Source organism: Vombatus ursinus, unplaced genomic scaffold, assembly GCF_900497805.2.
Source record: "Vombatus ursinus unplaced genomic scaffold, bare-nosed wombat genome assembly UNPS02014793.1, whole genome shotgun sequence".
NCBI classification, from domain to species: Eukaryota; Metazoa; Chordata; class Mammalia; order Diprotodontia; family Vombatidae; genus Vombatus; species Vombatus ursinus.
Window position 1 is genome coordinate 3067408 of NW_020954571.1, and position 20584 is coordinate 3087991.

A 20584-nucleotide genomic window follows, 5' to 3' on the forward strand; every position below is an offset into this window, starting at 1 on the left:
TACAAATTCTAAAATCTGTACTGGAACTCAAGAAACACAGCAAAGCAAAATTTCATTTTTTTTTAAATGCGAGTTTAGCTGAGAGGTTTTTAGAAAATGTAGAATTTTCTACCTGATCTGTTATGCCAAGAGGGCAAGAATGGTGTGTGTGTGTGTGTTTGTGTGTGTATGTTATTTGTGGCGGGGGGAGGGAGAGAATCACAGCACGGAGATGAGGAGCAAAGAGAATGGGTATATGGTTGACATTCTGTAGGCACAGCACTCAGAAATCAGAACTTGCATTCCCTCCCCTTGCAAAGGCTTGCAAAGGGGATACCTGGCTATTAGGGACACTGGCTCCATTTCTCCCTGACACTTAAATAGATGGAGTGCAATTGCAGTAATAGCAGAGTACCCAGCATCCCATTAGTTGAGCAGTAATCAATGAGAGCCTTAGTGCTCTTCCAAGGTCCTGAGGCAAAGTAATTACTGCTTTGGAGAAAACACTTAGCATTTGACTCCCCCTCACCCCTTTCCCTTTCTCTCTCTCTTTTCCTCCCCCTCTAACCTGCAAATTGTTTTGTGGGTTTTTAACAAGTTGGACAGAATTTTTCACAGTTGCTATCCCAAACCATACCACAGTGACTGCCAGCTAGCAACCTGGAAGCCCACAGGAACTAATGGCAGAGACCACCTTTCAGATTCGGGCACCTTTTCCTGTGAGGGAGGGGAAACAGGTTGTTTAAGCTAGAACCCCAAACAGTTCTCAGATCACACCATGCAGCAATCAGGTCAAGTGATTACAGCTTGCCCAGAATTTTACTCTACTGTTATGAGGGCATGCATATGGATGGAGCTCCATTAGTTTCAGGTCATCTGGGGATTAATTTGTAGTTTTTCTCCCTCAAATCTGCACTACCAATGTATTGTAGTTTTAGTCATTCTTAACTCAAGCAGCTGTAAAATCTAAGGTGATAAGGCAGTTGTTAAAGGAAACAATGTGATTCTTGAAGCAAGTAAGATACTTAAATGTAGCATCTTTCTTAGAGGAGGAAAAGCACTAAGCTCCAAGCCAAGGCTATTAACTCTTCAACATGGAAACACTAAGCAATGGAGAAGGGTGCCCTTCAGCTTCTCCTTTCAAATAAATGGGGGTCGTTTCCTTATAAAGAGGAAGTGAAAAGAAGAACGACCTCAGGCAGACACATTTTCCAGTAGTTCAAGACGAGCTAGAAAAATCTGCCTCCAGTTTTACTTCACCATTATCCTTTTAATTCCTCCCCACAATTGCCCTGAAAGACCTCTAAAGATCCCTTCCAAATCTGACATTTTCTACGTGCAAATATTCTTTTCAGCTCTGGAAAATAAACCTTCATGTTATGATTTAATATTCATAAGCTCTTAGACTGTCAAAAGATGGGAAACTACGTCTTTCACTCTGGCCACGATTCCTGGGAATTTGAGGGACTGCCTCCCAGAGAGGGACAGCTGCACCCTGCTTTTAATTAAAGAACCAAGGATTTCCATCTTTGCCATCTGCTTTCAGAAGCAGAGATGGACCGAAGGTGTGTGTGTGTGGGGGGGGGGGGAGACATTTGTTTTCCTGTTCTTCTCCCCCACCCCCCAGCTTTGAGGAATCCTCCAGTCCCCCAGCCCTTCTGCTCCACCTGCTCCCTTGAAAGACCCCAGCACAGCCGCTTTCCAACTTGTGTAGAACGTGTTGTTATGCAACAGGAAAAAAAAAAGACCCACCCCCCACCCCCCCACCCCCGCTGGAGCTGAGAGGGAGAAAGCATTATTTAGACTCGAATGCAGAGCTGGGGCGAAGAGCAGTCAGACCACGGGGTGTCCATCCCCTTGACTCTGCTAGCCTCTCCCCGCAAGCTCCGCTGAACCCCATTCTTTTCCTAGCCCCTGCCCTTATCTTGTCCTTCTAGTTTCGGCGGCCCAGGCCCCGACCTCTTTGAAAGACAAAGCTGCAGCTCGACGCACAAAAACAATCTATTCTAATGAGAAGTCAAAGTCAATGGGATTTCACTCTGCAGCCCCCAGCCCCAACTGAGGACCCTAGGCTAAGGCTTTGCGCAACGAAAAAGGCGCCAACCTATTAGAAGCATCTGAAGCACAGAGGGCAAAGAGAAATGAAATAACCGAGTCCCTTGGAAAGTGAAGGGGCAGAGCCCTAGGAATGTCACCACATCCCCAAAGTGCTTGAACCCCCCCCAAAAAAATCTTTCTTCACCATTGCTCCGCTTCTACCCCTGCCCACAGCCCTCCTCTGTAATTTTACACCCATCCCACCGCCTAGGGATCCAGTCTGAGGAAAGGGGTAAACTCATGCAACGTGCCCTCTTGCTCCTTTAGCTAGAAGAAGAAGCCACTTGGGGGTCGGGGGCAAAGGGGGAACTTACACCGGTGCTCCTATCCAGCGTCCCCCCGCTGGCCGCGGTCAACTTCGTGGTATTGAGCCCCACCAGCGAGGGCAGTGTCTGAGACATCCAGTTGGTGATCATGGCCATGGTGCTCAGCACAACCCCAATCTTGAGCAGCGGCACCGACATCGCGGCTCCAGTCGCCTCCTCCAACCAGCCTTCATTCTGAAGAAGTGGCTTGGAGCAGCGCGCTGCGCTCCGGCACCTCCTCTACCTGCCTCCGCTCCAGCGACGCCACTCGCCCCTTGGACATCGTGCCCAGCTCAGAGGATGCGCTGCCTTTGCTCTCTGTTCCTGCCCCTCGGCTCACTCTCCCACCTTCCCTCGCTCTTTTAACCCCCTTTAGTCAAGAGGTTCTCCGATCTGGCACCGCACCGCGGGAAGGAGAGAAGTGGAGCGAGGTCTCCTCCTTTTAGCCAGCGCGGGGGGGGGGTGTTGGGGGGTGGGTGGGAGAGGCGCTCAGGCTGCGGAGACCGACCGGGAAAAGGCAGGGACGGACTAGGGCCGCTGAACAAGGAGGGAGGCAGAGAGGAAGACAAGGGAGGGCGGGGTGCGGCTATAGCCGGCTACAGGAACCCTAGCCTGGAGAGAGGACAGGGAAAAGGACTGGGGTTGAAGGGATTCAGAGAGGGGAGGGGGATTTGGAAATATTTCTCCCCCCCCTTTTTTTTCAAGATCCCGCTCTCAGCCCTCCAGACGTCTCCCAGGTGCTGAGAATTGGCATGCCTGAAACTGACTAAGGGGCGGGCTGAATAGGGGAGGAGAAGGGGTAGAGGGAGGATGGAAGGGAAAAAGAGGCGGAGACCTGGGGATTGGTGTAGAAAAACGCAATCTGATGTCAAAATGGGTGTATTTTTCCTCTACTTTCTCCCTTTCGTTCTTGCTCCCCGCTTCCCTCTGGTGGTTGAAACAGAGACCTACAAGCTTCTATCGCTAAACCGGTTGAAATTACAACCTAGGTTTATATGGGCCAGTGTCACTACTCTGGCTTGCTTCAAAAATCTTTCTCTCATTGTCTCCTCCCTCTTCCCCAGATCCCGTATCTCCTTCCTCTCTGTTCTTCCTTCTCTCTCCATTTTCTTTTCTTTCTTCTTCGTCTCTGTTGGCTCCCTTCCCCATTGCTTGTTTTTAGTATGGGCGGCAGGTGTGGTCACCCCCAGCTGACATCACCCAATCACCAGATGCTCCTTAAACATGAGACTCCCCCCCCAACAGGTATCCAGCCCTTCTTTTCAATAGATGCTTTTTTTTTTCTCCAAGGACGTAAGGAGCTTAGGACAGGGCCAGTTCCATTTCTGGCTGTTAGAAAGGGGTGGTCAGAGATGTAGCCAGGGCAGGGGATGCTCTGAGAGCTACTGGATCTCTCCAGATGCCTTGGTTAGGTTTAGCCTCCTGTCCCCCCCATTCTTCCTCCGCCCTGTCTCCTCATGTACTACACGGGACAGGGTGGGGGAAAGGTTGCCACATCTCTTGCCTCAGAAGTTCTTTGTCAGTCAATGCTAAGAAAACTGTTTTGAAATCTGTGTCCTAGTGTTGCACCCTGCCATCAATCCTACAAACCAAATCCAAGAGTTTGATTTATATTTACATCTCTCTCCTTCCTATCCCAGCTCACTAATGCCACCAATCCACTCAAACTGAGTCCAGCTGAATGCAAAAATAGGATAGTTTGTAACGGGTAGACCGGCAAGATCTGAATTTCAGGCCTGGTTCTGCCACCAATTTGTCGTTTGAACTTAGGCGAGTTGCTTCCACTCTCTGGACCTCAGTTTCCACATCTGTAAAATGAGGGGGTTGGAATATATGGTCTCTAAGATCTCTTCCAACTGTAACATTCTGGGATTCAATGCCAGCCCTTTTGGTTCCCTCCTCCCTGGAGTTTGGCCATTTGGATTTTTGGGAAACTCCAGGTGAGCAAAAGAATATGTGATTCTAAAAGGGAAAGAAACTGGGGGATCCAAAGGGCCCCAAATATCCCCACAAACCTGGTCGTGCCTCCTAGTATGTGCATGGTAGTGGGTATGATTTTCAAGGAGTCACCTTGTGAGATGTATTGTGAAGGGTATTCGTGAGTTGCAAAAACTGCTTTTTTCTGTTCCTGATCTCTGAGATAGATAGATAGATAGATAGATAGATAGATAGATAGATAGATAGATAGATAGGTAGATAGATAGATAGATAGATAGATGTGCATGTATTCATTTCTCTTCTCTGGCAATCTGCAGTGTCTTGAGCTTGCTATGGGCCAGGCATTTGCCACTGATTCATTAGAACCAGCTGCACTGATACCTTCAGAAATCCCCATGTTAATAGCATTTTCAAATTTTCGAATGACCTCTAATCTGAGCTGAAAACTGATCTCCCTAAGCTCTTAGATCAAGGTTTTCCAATCATATTGGTAGTGAAGACACCCTTATAACCCTCCCTGGTTTTCGCTTTCTTTTATACTTAGGTTACCATTAAAATACTCCAAGTCTGAAAGGGAGATTAAAGATTAATTCTGTGGCTGAATGTAGCTAATGCTCTCTACATATAGAAATCCCATGGTCTGGCTCTGGAGAAATCAAAGGACCCTTAGGAACATGTTGCTCCATCTACTCTTAAGAATTCAAGGCAAAGGAATAATCCTCCTTGGTGTCTCTATTACCTTTTCCAAACTTACGGCCAAATAAGCCAAGTACAGTTGGATGACAGAACTCTGACACAAATCGGATTTTAATGAAATTTTTAAAATTACATTGGCACAATTCTCTGCATGTGCATGCGGGTAGGGGGCTGGAGACTATCCACTCTGATAAACAAAACTAACCAATTTCTTGTTTAATTATGAATGTGACCCTGGCAAGCACAGTATGTTCAGGGTCGGGAGCCTAATCCACTTGTTGGGGAATGGTGCCATCTTCCAGTGCAAATTGGTACTACAGTCTTTATTGTTTGATAGCAAACAGACCTCATCAGCTAAAGGAATACTTTATGGGACTTTAAAGGCAGGTAACTCACAGAATCTCAGAGACATTCCCTCGTCTTCTTTCATTTAAAGAAATCTAGAAAAGGAATCTAGACCTGGATAATCACTCTTGACCTCTGGCTTCAAAAACCTGTGGCAACCACCATATTTTCAAATTTTCCCAGCATAGATTAGACATCATTACACTCTCTTGATACAAAACAATAACACCTTAATTCTTTTGGATCAATTTGGATGTTTCCCAGATGGCATCCATCCAATAAAGCAAAACAAACATTAACTGAGCACCTACTTTGCACACGTAAACCTGAGGTATGTACATGTGAGTAGACATAGAAACAACATTCTAATTCGTGCAAAGAATTTATCATAGCATAATAGGTTTAAAACTAGAAGAGACATCAGAGATCATTTAGTGCAAGCCTGTCATTTTATAGATGAAGGAACTGAAGGCCAGAGAGGTTAAATGGTTTGCCCAAAGTCTCACAGGTAGTTCTGCTCCTAATCATGAAGATGTAGATTCAAGTGTCACCTCTGACACTTACTGGCTGTGTGACCCAGAGTAAGTCACTTAACCTCTTTATGCTTCTGAAAGCACTATAGGACTCAACAATTAGGTCATAGAGGAGTTGCTACCTGTGTTACTGTGATAGGAGGAGTTTCCAGGGCTGCAAGTATTTCATGTATTTATGTATCAGTTCCTATCCTAAGCTATGAAGTATGTTGGGAAGTCAAAGTGGGAGGAAAGTTGAGGGGAGACTACTTTTAAGCACTCATTAGCTCAAAGCTATTCAAATTCTCAAATTGTTTTTCCCTTGGTTGGGGGAGGCATAGGGAATAAACTTTACAAAATACCCAGCATATATTATTGAATAAGAAAAAAAAAGTAACTTCTCATGCTCCCAGAGCTGAGATCCTTTGAGATTTAACTAATCATAGAGCTCTTTTCTTTTCTTTTTGACAAACAAACAAACAAATAAGCAATTCTTCCTGACTTTGAGGTATAAGCTCCTTGATGGCTGGGACTATATCATTTTTGACTTTGCAATCACAGTGTCTAGCCCTACACTTGGCATATAGTAGGCTCTTAATAAATTTTTGATTGATAGAAGTGTTTGTGATTTTGTCATACAGGTCATGTCCCATAAGAATTTACAATCGCTACTCTTGAGTCAAGAGGACCCAACTTACTTAGCGATAGCTAAGTAAGCTATATCAAGGTGTATTTCTGAGAAGGTTGAGACCTTCTCATCATCATCATCATTGAGTTTTTCTGCACTACTGGTTTTTTTTACTTAGAAAAAAAAAGCTTTTGCTCTCATACATACATGTATTATATACATATACACACATATGAGATTTGGACCAGAAAAACCACCAGTGGTTCAGTTCAGAACACAGACAGAAAGTCAAAAGGCACTATAGAGGGCCTTGGGATATTTGTTTTTAAAGTGAAGCCATCATAGAGAAGGTTCATTACCTCCAGGCTTAGGCTATTAGTCTCATTATTACAATGAAAAAAAATCAAATAGATAATCATTCATAACACCTCAAGGTAAGGCAGACTAATGCCCTCTAATGCAATTAGAAGTGTCAGCAGAGAAGCCAGCAGCAAATTCAATCTGATTTGGAGGGATACAAAGTACCTTTAAAAGCAAATGAGGGCTTTTTGTAAAATGAAGGGAGTTGGATTATGGGTTCTGTGATGTCAGCCAATATCCAGAACACCTAAAAGGAAATTTAAATAGTAACCTCAAGTTTTCCTACACTCAACAAGGTCTACGTGTTTTTACAGCTCTAAGACACCCACCCTAACTCCCACTAAAACAGACCTAAAAACCAAAGTCTGAAAGCCAATTCTATCATTAACAACAACAAAACCCCCAAAACAAACAATAACAACAACAAAACAAAATAATGAACAGCCTTGAGGCTAGAGTGAGGAGCCAGGGTCTGGGGAGTGTCAGAGAAGAGAGATGGTGAGGATGAAGAGGGAAGAGGAAGGCTTTTCCTTCCTTGAGTTCCTTCCTACTTTGTCTAACGAGGAACCATTTACTCTATATTCCTTTGATTTATTAACAGTTATAAATATTGTCCAAGTAGATCCAGCATTGCAGAGAGTTCCCTCTCCTCTGGGCATCTAATTATTTTTCAACTAATACAAGATAATGGGGTAGGGTGGACTTTGTGAATGTTTTGACTTTGGGAAACTCAGAATTTAAGCTTTTATGCTAAGAGAGGTAGGGTAGTGCAATGGGAATAACCCACCAGACCTCTGCTAAGTCCCTTCCCCTTTCTAGACTTTAGTAATCTCATCTGCAAAAGGGGGCAATCCTTTCTAGCTCTAAGAGTATTCTGTGAGATATATTTACAGGTTGTTACAAACCTTTTTATTTTCTGAGATTCAGTAGTTCTTTAAAAAAAGATAACAACAAAATTGGTGAACATGGCATTAAAACAGATGAGAAAAACACTGATTTCAATTTACCATGAAATATTCTTACTCTACTGTCTACCAAGAGGACAGAAACCAAACTGTTGGCAACCCCACACCCAACTCCCCAAAGGGGAGCAGGTGGAAAAACATAAGTCATAAGAGAGGACCAATCTTGGAATCAGGAAGAACTAAGGTTCAAATCCTGCTTCTGACACATTCTTACCATTCTTACCATTCTCACACTCTCATGACCTTGGGCAAGTCACTTAGCTTCTTGGTGATCCAGACAAATCTCAAAAACTTAAATTACTGACCATTTGCAGATAGGCATGGGAAGAAATATGAAATTGAACATCTAGATATAATAAAAACAAAACTGCTGTTCACCTGAGGGTACAAAATACACTGGAAATTCTGTACAAGAAAGATCAGGTCTCTCTTGCAATCCAAGGACCCATGGTCTAAATTCTTTTTCCTATATTGGCACTAAAGAGTTACTAGAGTCAGTAGTTACAAAAATGGTGACATATCACATTTTACAGAGATTTACAGTTTTCAACAAGTTTTCACACATTCATTTAATCTTCACAACAGGAAATAGGGCAGGATTCCCCTTAATTTGCAGGTGAAGAAATCAAGCCTCCCAGAGGAACCAGTGGTCTGATGGGCTCTTTCCTTTGTGCCATGCTGTCCTTCTTGACATAGTTTTCCTTTTTTTTTTCCTTTTTAGGCAATTGGGGTTAAGTGACTTGCCTAGGGTCACACAGCTATTAAGTGTCAAGTGATTTGAGGCTGGATTTGAACTCAGGTCCTCCTGACTTCAGAGCCAGTGCTCTATCCACTGTGCCACCTAGCTGCCCCTTGACATAGTTTTAATTGGGCCCCTAAAGTGAAAAACATTTAGGAGGTGATTATTAACTTGTGTGTTTTTAAAGTGAAAGGTGACATGACTATTAAGTTACATAACAAAGACTGGAAATGCCAGGTTTTCTAACTCCTAGTCCACCTAAAACATTCCACTGTTATACAGCTTTGGTTATTAAAAAGATCTTTCTTATATTAACCTGAAATCTGTCTCTTTTGTAACTTTTCTCTCGAGCCACATGGACTAAATATCTTCCCTCATCCCCATGACAGTCCTTCAGATATTTGAATAGAGCAGTTATGTCATACCTCTGCTTAGTGCTTTCTTTTCTAAGCTAAACATCCTTAATTCCTTCAAATCAATCTTCTATGGCATGATTTTGAGTCCTACTCATTGTCCTGGGTCTCCCACTTTGGACAGGTACCAGTTTGTCAATGCCCTTCCTAAAATGTGACACCTGTAACAACACAGCATAATATTCCAGATGGGGTCTGAAGAGCACAGAATTCAGGGAGACCACACTAGACATCATTTGGACACTAATGTTATCTTCAGCTGCATTAATAAGATGGTGTTTTCATTTTCTTTTCTCTTTTTAGGAATTAGATCACACTGATTTTTAGTGGGGCTCTGCCCAGACCACCCTTTGTCACTTGCTAATGAGAGAGGAGGGACAGGGGTGTGGGGAAATGCAAGAATTAATGGAAAGAAGCATGTCTAAATCAACACTAAGGAAGTGGTGTGTGATTTTAATTAAATAATTGATTAATTCATACCAGAACCAAAGTACAAACTGTACAATATTATAAACATACAGTAATACAAAAATACAAGTGTTGCTTGGACCTTTGAGAATCCCTGAGTGAGTACAAAAAGAACAGTTACACACATTAAAAAAAATGTTTTAAAGGACTTTATAACTTTGAGGTTCTAGTAGTTGCTGTTCTAAAAACAAGCTTCCATAGTAGTCTTCTCTCACCAGGTCCTCTGCTGCCTTAAAAAGAACTGCAGCATCCTGCCTTCCTACCTTGACTCACACAGTTCCCTAGGTCTGGAACACCAGCACTACCCTTCCGTCCTACCCATCCTTTAGAGCAAAGATGTCAAACTCAAAAACAGGGGTCAGTAAGCTGTACATAAGGATCCCTGTGGGTAGGATAGTGACTTACAAAACTACATTTTAACACTACCTAGGTTCTACTGTATTTTTATTTATTTTGTTTAATATTTCCCATTTACATTTTAATTTGGTTCAGATAACACTCAAAAGAGTTGTGGGCCATGTGTTTGATGCTTCTACTTTAGAGGCAGGAGTGTTTTAAGGTTCAAATGAGATAATGGATTTAAAGCATCTTGCAAACCTTAAAGCTACTTAAATGCATGTTATTATTAGCCTGTATTCACCAGGCCACCAGTCTCATGAAGATTTCATTCCCAGAGTCTTCCACTGCACTCCTTTTGAGCTCAAGCCTTGTTTATAGAACAATACAGAGGTGTACTGGCAAACGTTTAATAACTGGGCTCTCTCCTACAAGATACATTCATATGCACTTTAAGTTTAATCTGCATTATTAGCATTTTATTAAGTGTAGAAATCAACAAAACAGTAAATCAGCCCTGATTTGTAGCAACTGACAATTTCTGAGGTGTAAATGCTCCCACTGAAACTTTAACAATCTGCTCTTCTCAAAAACCTATTTAGAACTGGCTCCAACACACCCCTGTTTGGAGACCAATTCAAATGTCACGTTCTCTGTGAAGCCTTCTATAATCTGCCCTATTGAGGATTCAAGTCAACAAACATTTTTTAAGCATCTACCATTGGCAAGGCATTGTGCTACAATGGAGGTACAAATTAAAAACCAAAAAGCAGCTTTTTCCTTTCATGAGTTTCAATTCTACTGCAGGATACAAAATGGAAACAAGACAGACTAATATATGATGATTTCAGAAAGGAGAGGAACTAACAACTGGCCTGGGAGCAAGAAAGGCTCCTTAAACTTCCTAAAGATTCTAATCATTGGAGGTGAATACTCTATATCTGCCTGTGTACTTACCATGAATTATTTTTGTTTTCTAACTATGTATTTGTATTTCATTTCCTTATGAAACTAAACTCTAGTTGGGGGGGTGGGGATTGGGTCCTGTTTAAACTTCTGATCTCTCCCATCACCTATAACAATGAGAATGCTTTATTTAATAGGTATTAATATTTCTTGGTTGATTAATGCTTCATCAGGCTGTAACTTCATCATTCCCCTTCACCCCAAATACTTAGCCAGATGTGGCCACAACTCTCAGACAGTGAAAACCCAGATTCTATATATCAGAGGGCAGGTGCAATCAAGACTCAAAGGCCAGTTCCAAGAACACTAAATTCCTGGAAACAGAATCATTTAACCTAAACTATTTGCCCAGGAGAGTCCTCTGAGTCATGCTAGGTTCTCTAAACATGCTGGAATATCACACAGGCGCCAGAATTGCTTCCAAAAGAGATTTCTAGGTGTCCTATTTCTTTCCTCTGATTCTCTTTGACCCACTCATGCCATAATTTTCCCATAATTTCTATAAAGTGAAAGAGTTGGACTAGATGATCTCCAAGGGCCCTTCCAATTCTGACATTCCATGTTTTAAAGTCTCTTCCATATCTGACATCCCATGTTCCAAGTCTGACAGTCTTTTTAAAGATCCCTTTTGGTTCTGATATTCTATGTTCTAAAAACTCTTTCTAGCTCTAATATTCTATGTCTCAAAGGCCCTTCTATCTCTGAAAATCTCTTTTCTACTCCAAGGTCTCTTCCAGCATGAATCTTCTATGCTTATTCTCTAACAAAAGTCAAAAAGGACTATGAACCTAATTTCTTTCCCTAACACCTAACACCAGTCACACCAGGACAGATCTCTTAAGCATGTTCTGCAAGGTCAAGTTTTCCCTAGAACGTTTAACCAGAGAGCCCATTTAACCTGGAAACAACAAGGAATCTCCTGTTCTCCCTCTTCTCTCCTTAGGTCTCTCTAATCTCTTAGTCTGCTTGCTAGTTTTGTACAAAGATCAAAAAGGCCACCATGGATATATAGCTCAAATGCCCACTTCAACACATTACAAGTGAATTTTTTTTTGTTAGACAAGCATATTGGCAGAATTCTATCTCTAAAACACTATTGATACAATAGAATCTCACCATCACTAAGAAGTGTCCATCATGAGCTTTTGCATCATGACATTTCCATGTACTCATAGAACAAGCAAACAATAGATTCTGTAAGAAATTCTCATCTAGACTAGCTCTTGACAAGCCCTTACATTTGAATAGTACTTTATAATTTACATAGCCCAGTATATCTATCTATCTAAAATAGATATAGGTATATGTTTTTATATTTTCATCAAAGCCTCAAAACAAGCCTGTAAGCATACCTAAAGCAAGGATTGTTGTCGATCTTACAGATGAGGTTCAGTTAAGGCTCAGGGAGGAAACTGTCTTGCCTAAAGTTATAAGACTAATACTGTAAGGGAACAGAACTCACTTCTCCTGAATCCCAGTTCAGTCCTCTTTCTGATACCTCAAATGGCTCCTCAAGACTAAATAAATATGTCCTTCATCGACAAAGCACTAAGGATAGCAATTAGAATGATTCCATTGCCAAATAATTTTCTTTACAGTGGACTCATTATCTTCACTGTTATGTTTTGAATGCTATGCCAACTGCAGTAAATGAGATAATTGGAATTATGGGTATTTTAGAAAGTTTGCAGGCACAGAGACAAAAGCTCTATTTGATTACAGAAACTATTGCTTCTTACCCTGGGGTCATGGGAACTGCACTTTCTCTAAAATCCCAGACTCCTAAGAAATCGCCAATCCAGCGAAGGGTCTTTAGATATAAACTTCAGATTTAGGGTCATGGAATTTTAAAGTTGAGACAAAGGGTTGGACTAAATCTTTAAAGTCTCTTCCAGTTTGGAAGTGACATCATTTTGCCAGTTAGGAAACTGAAGTCTCAGAGTCACTCAGCTAGTAAGCGGCAGAGTTAGGAAAAGAGCCGAGGGTCCTGATTCCCATCTCAATTTTCTTTCTACCACAATTGGCTATTGGGTTGTTACCAAGTTTCAAGGTCAACCACAACGAAAGGATTTGGATATTCCAGAAGATATCCCAGGGAAAATAACCCTCAAAGGTATTTCTAAAAAGGTGAGATTTATTCAGTATGTATCAGCTACCTCATTTTGGCTGCTTTCTAAATGTGCTAAAGCTGTTTGCTTCCCTCTTTGCTGTCTCTGACCTCTTCTGCTCATTTCACAGCATTTCAAGCACATGCTGTGTTCCTCAAAGGCAAAATAACAAATAGGAAAATGAACATTCTCATTTTTCATCTTCTCTTCCCTCTTTCTAGGCCCCCATCTCCCCCACTACAATCCAAATCACATTCATGTTGAGCAATAAATCCACCAGTTGTTATGACCTCATGGTTAGTGGTTTCAAAGTTGTGAACATCATTCAGGACTGAAAATTGGCTTCTCTGACTGTCAAGGCAGCTTACATTTGCCATGGATCTAATTCAGTTTAGCTAGTAATTAGTTTTGTATTACTTTACATGGTGATGTTAATACTGATTACAAGGCCTGATAACTTTAGCAATAAATACAACCCAAGGCAGAAAATTACCTTTCTTTTTATTGGTGAAGGCTGAAGTTAGTGAAATGAGACACAAATTGCTTTATGAGATGAAGCAGCTGCCTCATGCTGCAGATTTACAATTTAATACCCCCACTGTCATTGTAGCTTTGCCATGAAGGCTATCTACAGCTGCTTAGTCCTGTCCAGCCACTAGTACTTCCTTAAACCCTTAGAATTAACAGCTTACTTAAGTCCAAATACACCATAATGCCTATTAAAGGCTAAACTTGGGAAAGCCTTCCACCTCAATCTGACCTATATATTGTCTGGTACTAAATATTCACTTATGTTTCATTTTACCATGAGCTTCCTCCTTCAGATATCAAAATCTATGGAGGACCACTACACACAGCAGCACTTCTAGACTGTGATCTACATGGTTCATGGAAAATTTCCCAACTCAGTGGATTCAGCTTAATTTGACTTGATTCAGCTTAATTCACTTTAACAAATACTCCCTGATCATGACTCTGTTAGGTACAAGGAACTATGCTAGGCAGTTGGGATATAAAGATAAAAAATGGAACTTCCTATATTCAAGGGGTTTACATTCTGCTTGGTGGGGTGGGAGAATGAGGTATAGTACATATCCATAACAGATAGAGTATGATGGAAGAAAAGGAGAGACGTAAATCAAGGACTCTAGAAAAACCTGAGGAAGGAGAGAACATTTTTATTTGAGAGAATCATGGAAGGCTTCATGGAGGAGGTGGCATCTGAGCTGGGCCTCAGAGAAAGAGAAGATACATTCTTAAGAGGAAAGATAAGAACAGAATACATCTCAGGCCTGGAAAGATAGCATGTGTGAATGGGCATAAGCATGAGATAGCATGTTGCGTTAGAAAAACAGCAAATTGATCAGTTTGGTTGGAGGGTAAAGAGGGTGACATAAAGCCAAAAATGTAGGTGACAGCCAGATTGTGAAGGCTCTTATGTACAAGGTTAAGGAGAATGCATTATATTCCATTAAAAATTTGGGGATTTTTTTTTTGTTTTAACATTGCCTTCATTTCCAAATCTATCCTTCCCCTCCCTCCTTTCCTGTGAATCATTTTTTATAACAAAAAAGTTTTCAAAAGGGCCAAAAAAGCATGTCAACAAAACTAATCCATCAATCAACCAAGTCTGACAGTATGTGATAGTCCCTCAGTTCTGCAAGGAAAGAAGGGAAATGCATTTTCCTGTCTCTTAATCTAGGGCAAGCTTAGTCATCGTAATTATACTTTTTGTTTGCATATTTTTGCTTTGTTCAGGAGACTATTTTATGCAAAAGATAAACTGGGAAGGGGACAGATGAACATTCACCATGGTCCTGTGTTTGGTCCTATAAGAGGCACAATGATGCATAAGGCACTATCCCTGTTTTCCTGGAGACCTCACAGGGAAGGGGAAAGGGCAATAATGGCTCACATTTTTATTACACTCTCCTTACAATAATTCTATGAGGCAGGTAATGGAATTGCTATCCCCATTTTATAGTTGAGGAAGGTGAGACTCTGATAAAGGAAGTGACTTTCTCATGGTTTCGCAGGGATAGGTTTTTGAGGTAGTATTTGAACCTTGATTTCCTTATTCTGAGTCTAGGTTTTTTCCCCACTAAAATGGACTATATATAGGACTGGAAGGGACTTTAGAAATCATCATATGACAGATGAGGAAAATGAGATGTAGGGCAACTTGTCAAGGTTACACAACTAGTGAATAGAAGAGCAGTATTTGAACCCAGATTTTTTTTTATTACAAAGTCAATATTTTTGCCACTATATGAATGTACAGGACCTTGCACATAGTGGGTACTCTGTAACATTTAGTAACTAATGGATTTGTTCAGAGTAACTTCCATTGTCCAGAGAATAAATAGGTGGTGCAAATGTAATAATAAGGCCAGTGAGACTGCCTGAATACTGCAAGCAGCATTTATCAAATAAAGATACAATTAGTATGTTAACAAAGGATTGTCTTTATATTGGCCAGGCAGTTTTATACTCTAAAGAAGAGAAGACTTGTGCCTTGTGTGCAGAGGGTTCAGAGAGGTGTGGGAGTAATGGCACCTTCAAATATCTGAAGTACTATCATGTGAAAAAGAGATTAAACTTGTATTAGTTGACCCAAGGAGGCAGAACTAGAAGAAATGGGGGAGCCACTCATGTGGGGAAGAAGCCAACAATCCTGCCAGACTACCAAACAACTGTCACCCACAGGGGAGTTAAGCCAGCTTGGCTGAAGGAGCAAGGCATCCTGAGACAAAGACAGGAGGCAGAATGGACCAGGCAAATCAAAGTGCCACCATATCTTGACCACCATCTCCCCTCAGATGTTGATGGAGATAGCCTAGGACCCTCAGCCCAAGACCTTTAGGAACAGCAATGCTTTCAGCTCTGTACCTTTAGGCATAGTGGGAAGCAATCCCTATGGAGATACAGTCTGGATACTGCTTCCACAGGTGCTGCAACCACAGCTACTGAAGAAGAAGAAAAGAAAGTTCTTGTCATAAAAGTCCTTGGCGTTGTCAAATGAGTCAACAGCAGAAACTGATATATTTTTATGAGTGGAAATTACATGAAAGAAGAGGCATTAATGAACATCTGCTTTGCTGCTGCACCTTAAGGACCACGGGACTTTTCCATCTGACTGTCTATTAAATCCCTCCACATGTGTTGCCTCCCCCATTAGAATGTGAGCTCATTGAAGGCAGGGACTGTATTACTTTTCTATTTGCATCTTCAGTGTTTAGCACAGTGCTTTGCTTTATTCATTCATTCATTCAAATGGGTAAAAGTTGCAGGAAGGCAGATTTTGGTTCAATGTAAGAAAAAACTCCCTAACAATTAGATATATTTTAAAATGGAACAGGCTGACTGGGGAAGAAGTGAGTTCTTCATCATTACAGGGTCTTCAAACAAAGGCTGGAAGGTCACTTTGAAGAGATATTGTATTAGTCATTTCTGTTCAGGTACAGATTGGACTAGATGGTCTCCAGGTACTTTTGAATTTTGGGAGTTTATGATAATCAAATCTCCTACCTTGTTAAAATCTTAAATGTGACAGGAAGTTATTTGCAAGGCCACTATCTATCAAGCACATTTTTAGTTTTGGTCTGAACTTGAGATTTCATCAATGTGGAAATTTCTGGCATGGAAACTCCCTCTATTGATACAGACCAGCAACTCTTCTGTATCTTATAGTCTTTGAGATATGCCTAGGGTAATTTAGAAAATAAGTGATCTGCCCAGGGCCACACCACCAGTATGTGTCAGAGGAATCTTTAACAGATCTTTTAATGCAGGTCTTTCTGACCACAAGGCCAGCTCTCCATCTACTATACAGTGCTAAGCTGCCTCTCAATTTTAGATCTGTCTAGAAGAGAGAAAGGAAAGAATAAATGATCACAACAGAATGGAAAACAAAAGGATAAGCCTTCACTCATCAGTAGTGTTTTGTCTTCACTTCTCTAATCCTAGCAAGTGTTTTTCTTTCCTTCTTTCTTTCTTTCTTTCTTTCTTTCCTTCCTTCCTTCCTTCCTTCCTTTCTTATTTGAGGCAGTGTACAGTTTGGGCTCCCTAGGGGAAGCTCATACTGGGATTAAGAAAAGAAAGAAAGGCTTCCCCCAGGGGTATACTCCAAGGTATGTCTTCTAAATGAGTTAGAACCAAGTTGTTTCACAGGTGAGAGATTCAGGGGTGGCAGTCAAGAGTATATGGCCTGCCTGAACCAACTTGGAGGTAGCTATCTGGGGCTAGCTATCTCTGGGGAGTAAGCTTCTGGGATAATTGAAGAACTTAGGGGTGGAAAGCAAACTGATCCCTCAGTACTTCTTTCTGCATAGAGTGATTAGGAGATTGTGGGGCTGGTAGAGTTACCATTCTGTAACATGAGTACCATTCCATTTAAAAATATATGTATTTGTTATGAAGGTTTTTTTTTACTTAAATTCATCCAAAACCTATTTCCCTGTAGCTTTCACCCGTTTTTTTCCCCCCATTTCTGCCCCTTGGGCCAATCATAAGTCTAATTCTTCTTCTAAATATCACTTTCTAAAGCAGGATCTCAAATTCAAATTTTGATTTCTGTGAGGTAGGGTTTTGGGATTCAAGAGATATTCCTGTTGAAATTTAGGAAGAAAGGAGGAAGGTAAGGTATTCAATTGTATATGGCAACTCTGCCCTGGGTGCTAGACTTGAAATTGCAGGGCAGAGGTAAACTAATCAAGCCACTCTTTGGGTCTGACCAAGTAGGGAACTGACCATGGTCCTGAACTCTTGGGCGCCCATCTAGCTGACAACCTCAGGTTCAGATTCCAATACAAATCACTTTGGGGGCAGGGGAAGGGAAAGAAGGATGGATTTGGTGGTGGGTGGAGTTGGAGAGGTTTCAAATGACTTTAGTGAGAATTCAAGAGGTTGAGAGAGCCCATTTGCCACCACAGAGGCACTGCCCTTAATTAAGGTTGAGTCTAACGTTTCTCCTAGGAAAGAGAACCTCTTTGAAAAGAAGCTATAAAAATGTCCTTGAGGGAAGAGGTGATGGTGATAAGAAAATCATTATGACAGGGGATGTCCCCAGATGAGTCCAGCACATTATGTCCTGTTAGTTTCTCTTCAACTAGTTCCTCAGGGTAAGTCACAGCCAATCATCACCTGGGAGCAGGACAAGCTGAAACTAAGTGAGGAAGCAGCACAACTCTGCTTAGTGACTGCAGGGAGTTAACATGCTTAATTAAAGCTCATTCTTATTTCCTTCCAGAGCAGTTCTTTGTAAATCTGACCCTGCTTGCAGCCTGGGTGCATGTGTGTTAGAGGGAGGGAGTGAAAAAGGAGAGAGAGAGAGAGAGACAGAGAGAGACAGAGAGAGAGACAGAGAGAGACAGAGACAGAGAGACAGAGACAGAGAGAGACAGAGACAGAGACAGAGACAGAGAGAGAGGTGTGGAAAGAAGCTGACCCCCTCTGTCTGCACTTTTCATACTAACCCCTTAAAAATTATTTTGTCTTGGACCCAAAACTCAGAAATAAACTGAGCTAGTTGGCAGTCCAAGCCATAAAATCATCGACTCCCAGCATGGCACAGACGGAGGCATTAAAGGACGTTTAAATGTCACCCTAAATCAGTACAACTATGAAAGGTTCCTTGGTTGTTTTATTTACAAACACGTGCCAGGGGTATATTCACACCCCCCCCCCCAGAAACACACACACTGCTCCCTTTCTTATCTATTACATGAACCTTCTGGAGACATAAAAAGATAGGTAATGCACACAGTAGATCTACTAGATATATACACATTTAGACATCTTCCAAGTGATTATAATGGTTGGCTTGGTATGATACACGCTGATAATTATACAGCACATACACATAATTAATATTGCATATGTGTCCATCCACACAAAGCCCTGACCATGGTACCATTGACAGACTTCTTCATTACCCACAGCCCTTTCTAGTCTTGTGTTTTGATAAGCAGAGACAATTTTCCTTTGTCCCCACAGTCATTCATACACTAAAAGGGGAATTGAATCCAAAGCCAAATGAGGGTGATAGGTGATATGAGTGTGTTGGCAGATGGGGATGGTGGCCGCGCTGTGTGTGTGTGTTTGTGTTGGAGATGAGGGTTAGTTCTCAGTGTCTCCGGAAACGCCAAGGCTAGGGTTGGTGAAAACCCTGCCCTCTTCCTAGCTTTGCCTGCCTTATGCCTGGCATGAGAACTTTTAATTGGGGAGGGGTGCTTGAACACCCCCTCCCCGCTCTCCTCATCGGATAATGGAGAAGACGGTTAGCCCACCTGGGCAGGGCATCAGCCCCCGGGCAACCTGCCCACAGTCTTCAAAAGCCTGGGTCCCAGCCCCCGCCCGCTGTTCGCTCCTTGCTCCGGGCTCGCGGAGGAAGCGGTACGCTGGCTGACCTCTAAAGCGGGCTCGGGATCCAGGGAAGGGGGAGGGGACGGGGACAGGGACAGGAGCGCAGGGGATCGGTGGCCAACAGGCACCTGCTCCCCGACTTTCTCCGGCTTCCCGAGGGGCCGGGCGGCTCTAGCAGGAAAATGGCGTTGGAGAGACCTACTTGAGTGAGTTCAGTGCCCATCAGGATGAGGAAGAAGAGACTCAGAAGCTTGCTTGCCGGTCGCATCTCTCGCTCCCAGCTCCAGCCTCCGGGCATGCGGATCCCCGGTCCTCTGGCGGCTGCGTGAAGTCGCTCTTCTCGGCGATGCTGGCTTTTCTGTGATTTTCCCTCTCTTCCTCCCTCAGTCCCTGTGCTGTGCCTTTCAGCACCCGGAGAAGGCAGAGCTAGGAATCTGCTTTGCAAAGCCTCCACTTTGCATATTTATTATATCCCCAGTTTCTCCCCTCGCCAGTCTCCTGGGCTAGGGCTGACTGGTTTTTTCCCCCTCCTTCCCTCTCCTAATGGCTCCCCTGATCGCGAAGCATTTGCGAAGAGGGATGCACTGGAGCACGAAATGATGGGCTCTGTCTGCTATGCCAAAAGTTTGCTTGGAAAAGGGGGAGGGGGCGGGGTGGCGCAGGGAGGGCACACACAAAGCGCGCGCGCACACGCTCGCGCGCACACACAGTCTCCCACACTCACACACACACATACACATACACATACACACCCGGGAGGTAGCAGCTGGAAGGGATGGAGGCTGAAACAGGATGTGACATCAGAAAGGCGGGGGAAATTTAACTCAACTCATCCAAGCAGTGGAGCAGGGCAAGACACAGAGGAAGAGAGAAATTCGCATCATTATTGTCTTCACCGCAGGTGGGAGCAGGTATATTGGGGAAAAGACCTGGAAACTCTAGGGGAGAGAAGAGACCAGACATGGATTGCGCAAACATCTCCAGGCTCCCAGGACCTGAAATGAGGAAGTTTAAGGGCAAGGGAGAGGCCGCCTGGAGGCAGAGGAACTTCAGTGATCTGTGGGGTGGGGCTCTCCAGATGGTATAGCATATGTATCGAGAGTTAGGTTTCCCCAGGCGGCTTTCCATTATACTCTTAGAAGTGACTGGGATATAGTAGATCAAATTACATAGAACGTCTGGATTGCCAGGAGACCTGAGAGATCATCCTGTCCAATCAACTAATTCTAAGGGGATCAAATGAGATCATGTAGAGAAAGTAATTCCTAATTTTAAAGCCGTATAAAGACTAGCTATCCTTCTACATGGGGAATCTGACACCTAGAGAGGAAAGCAACTTGTCCAAGGTCACATGAGAAATTAGTTG

At 42.6% G+C, this 20584-nt stretch overlaps 1 protein-coding gene across 2 annotated transcripts in view; it reads right to left on the minus strand.

Annotated features, from left to right (window-relative positions):
- OLFM1 (olfactomedin 1) overlaps positions 1–19807 on the minus strand; it is a 60053-nt gene extending 40246 nt beyond the window's left edge. Inside the window, exon 1 of one of the 2 annotated variants that reach the window (XM_027869787.1) lies at positions 19421–19807. In XM_027869787.1, the coding sequence (XP_027725588.1) occupies positions 19421–19516 (96 nt within the window). In that variant the 5' untranslated portion in view covers positions 19517–19807. Of the gene's footprint in view, positions 1–2390; positions 3166–19420 lie in introns of those variants that run through there. The other variant, XM_027869786.1, reaches the window with a different exon arrangement.
- Positions 19808–20584: the final 777 nt, after the last annotated feature.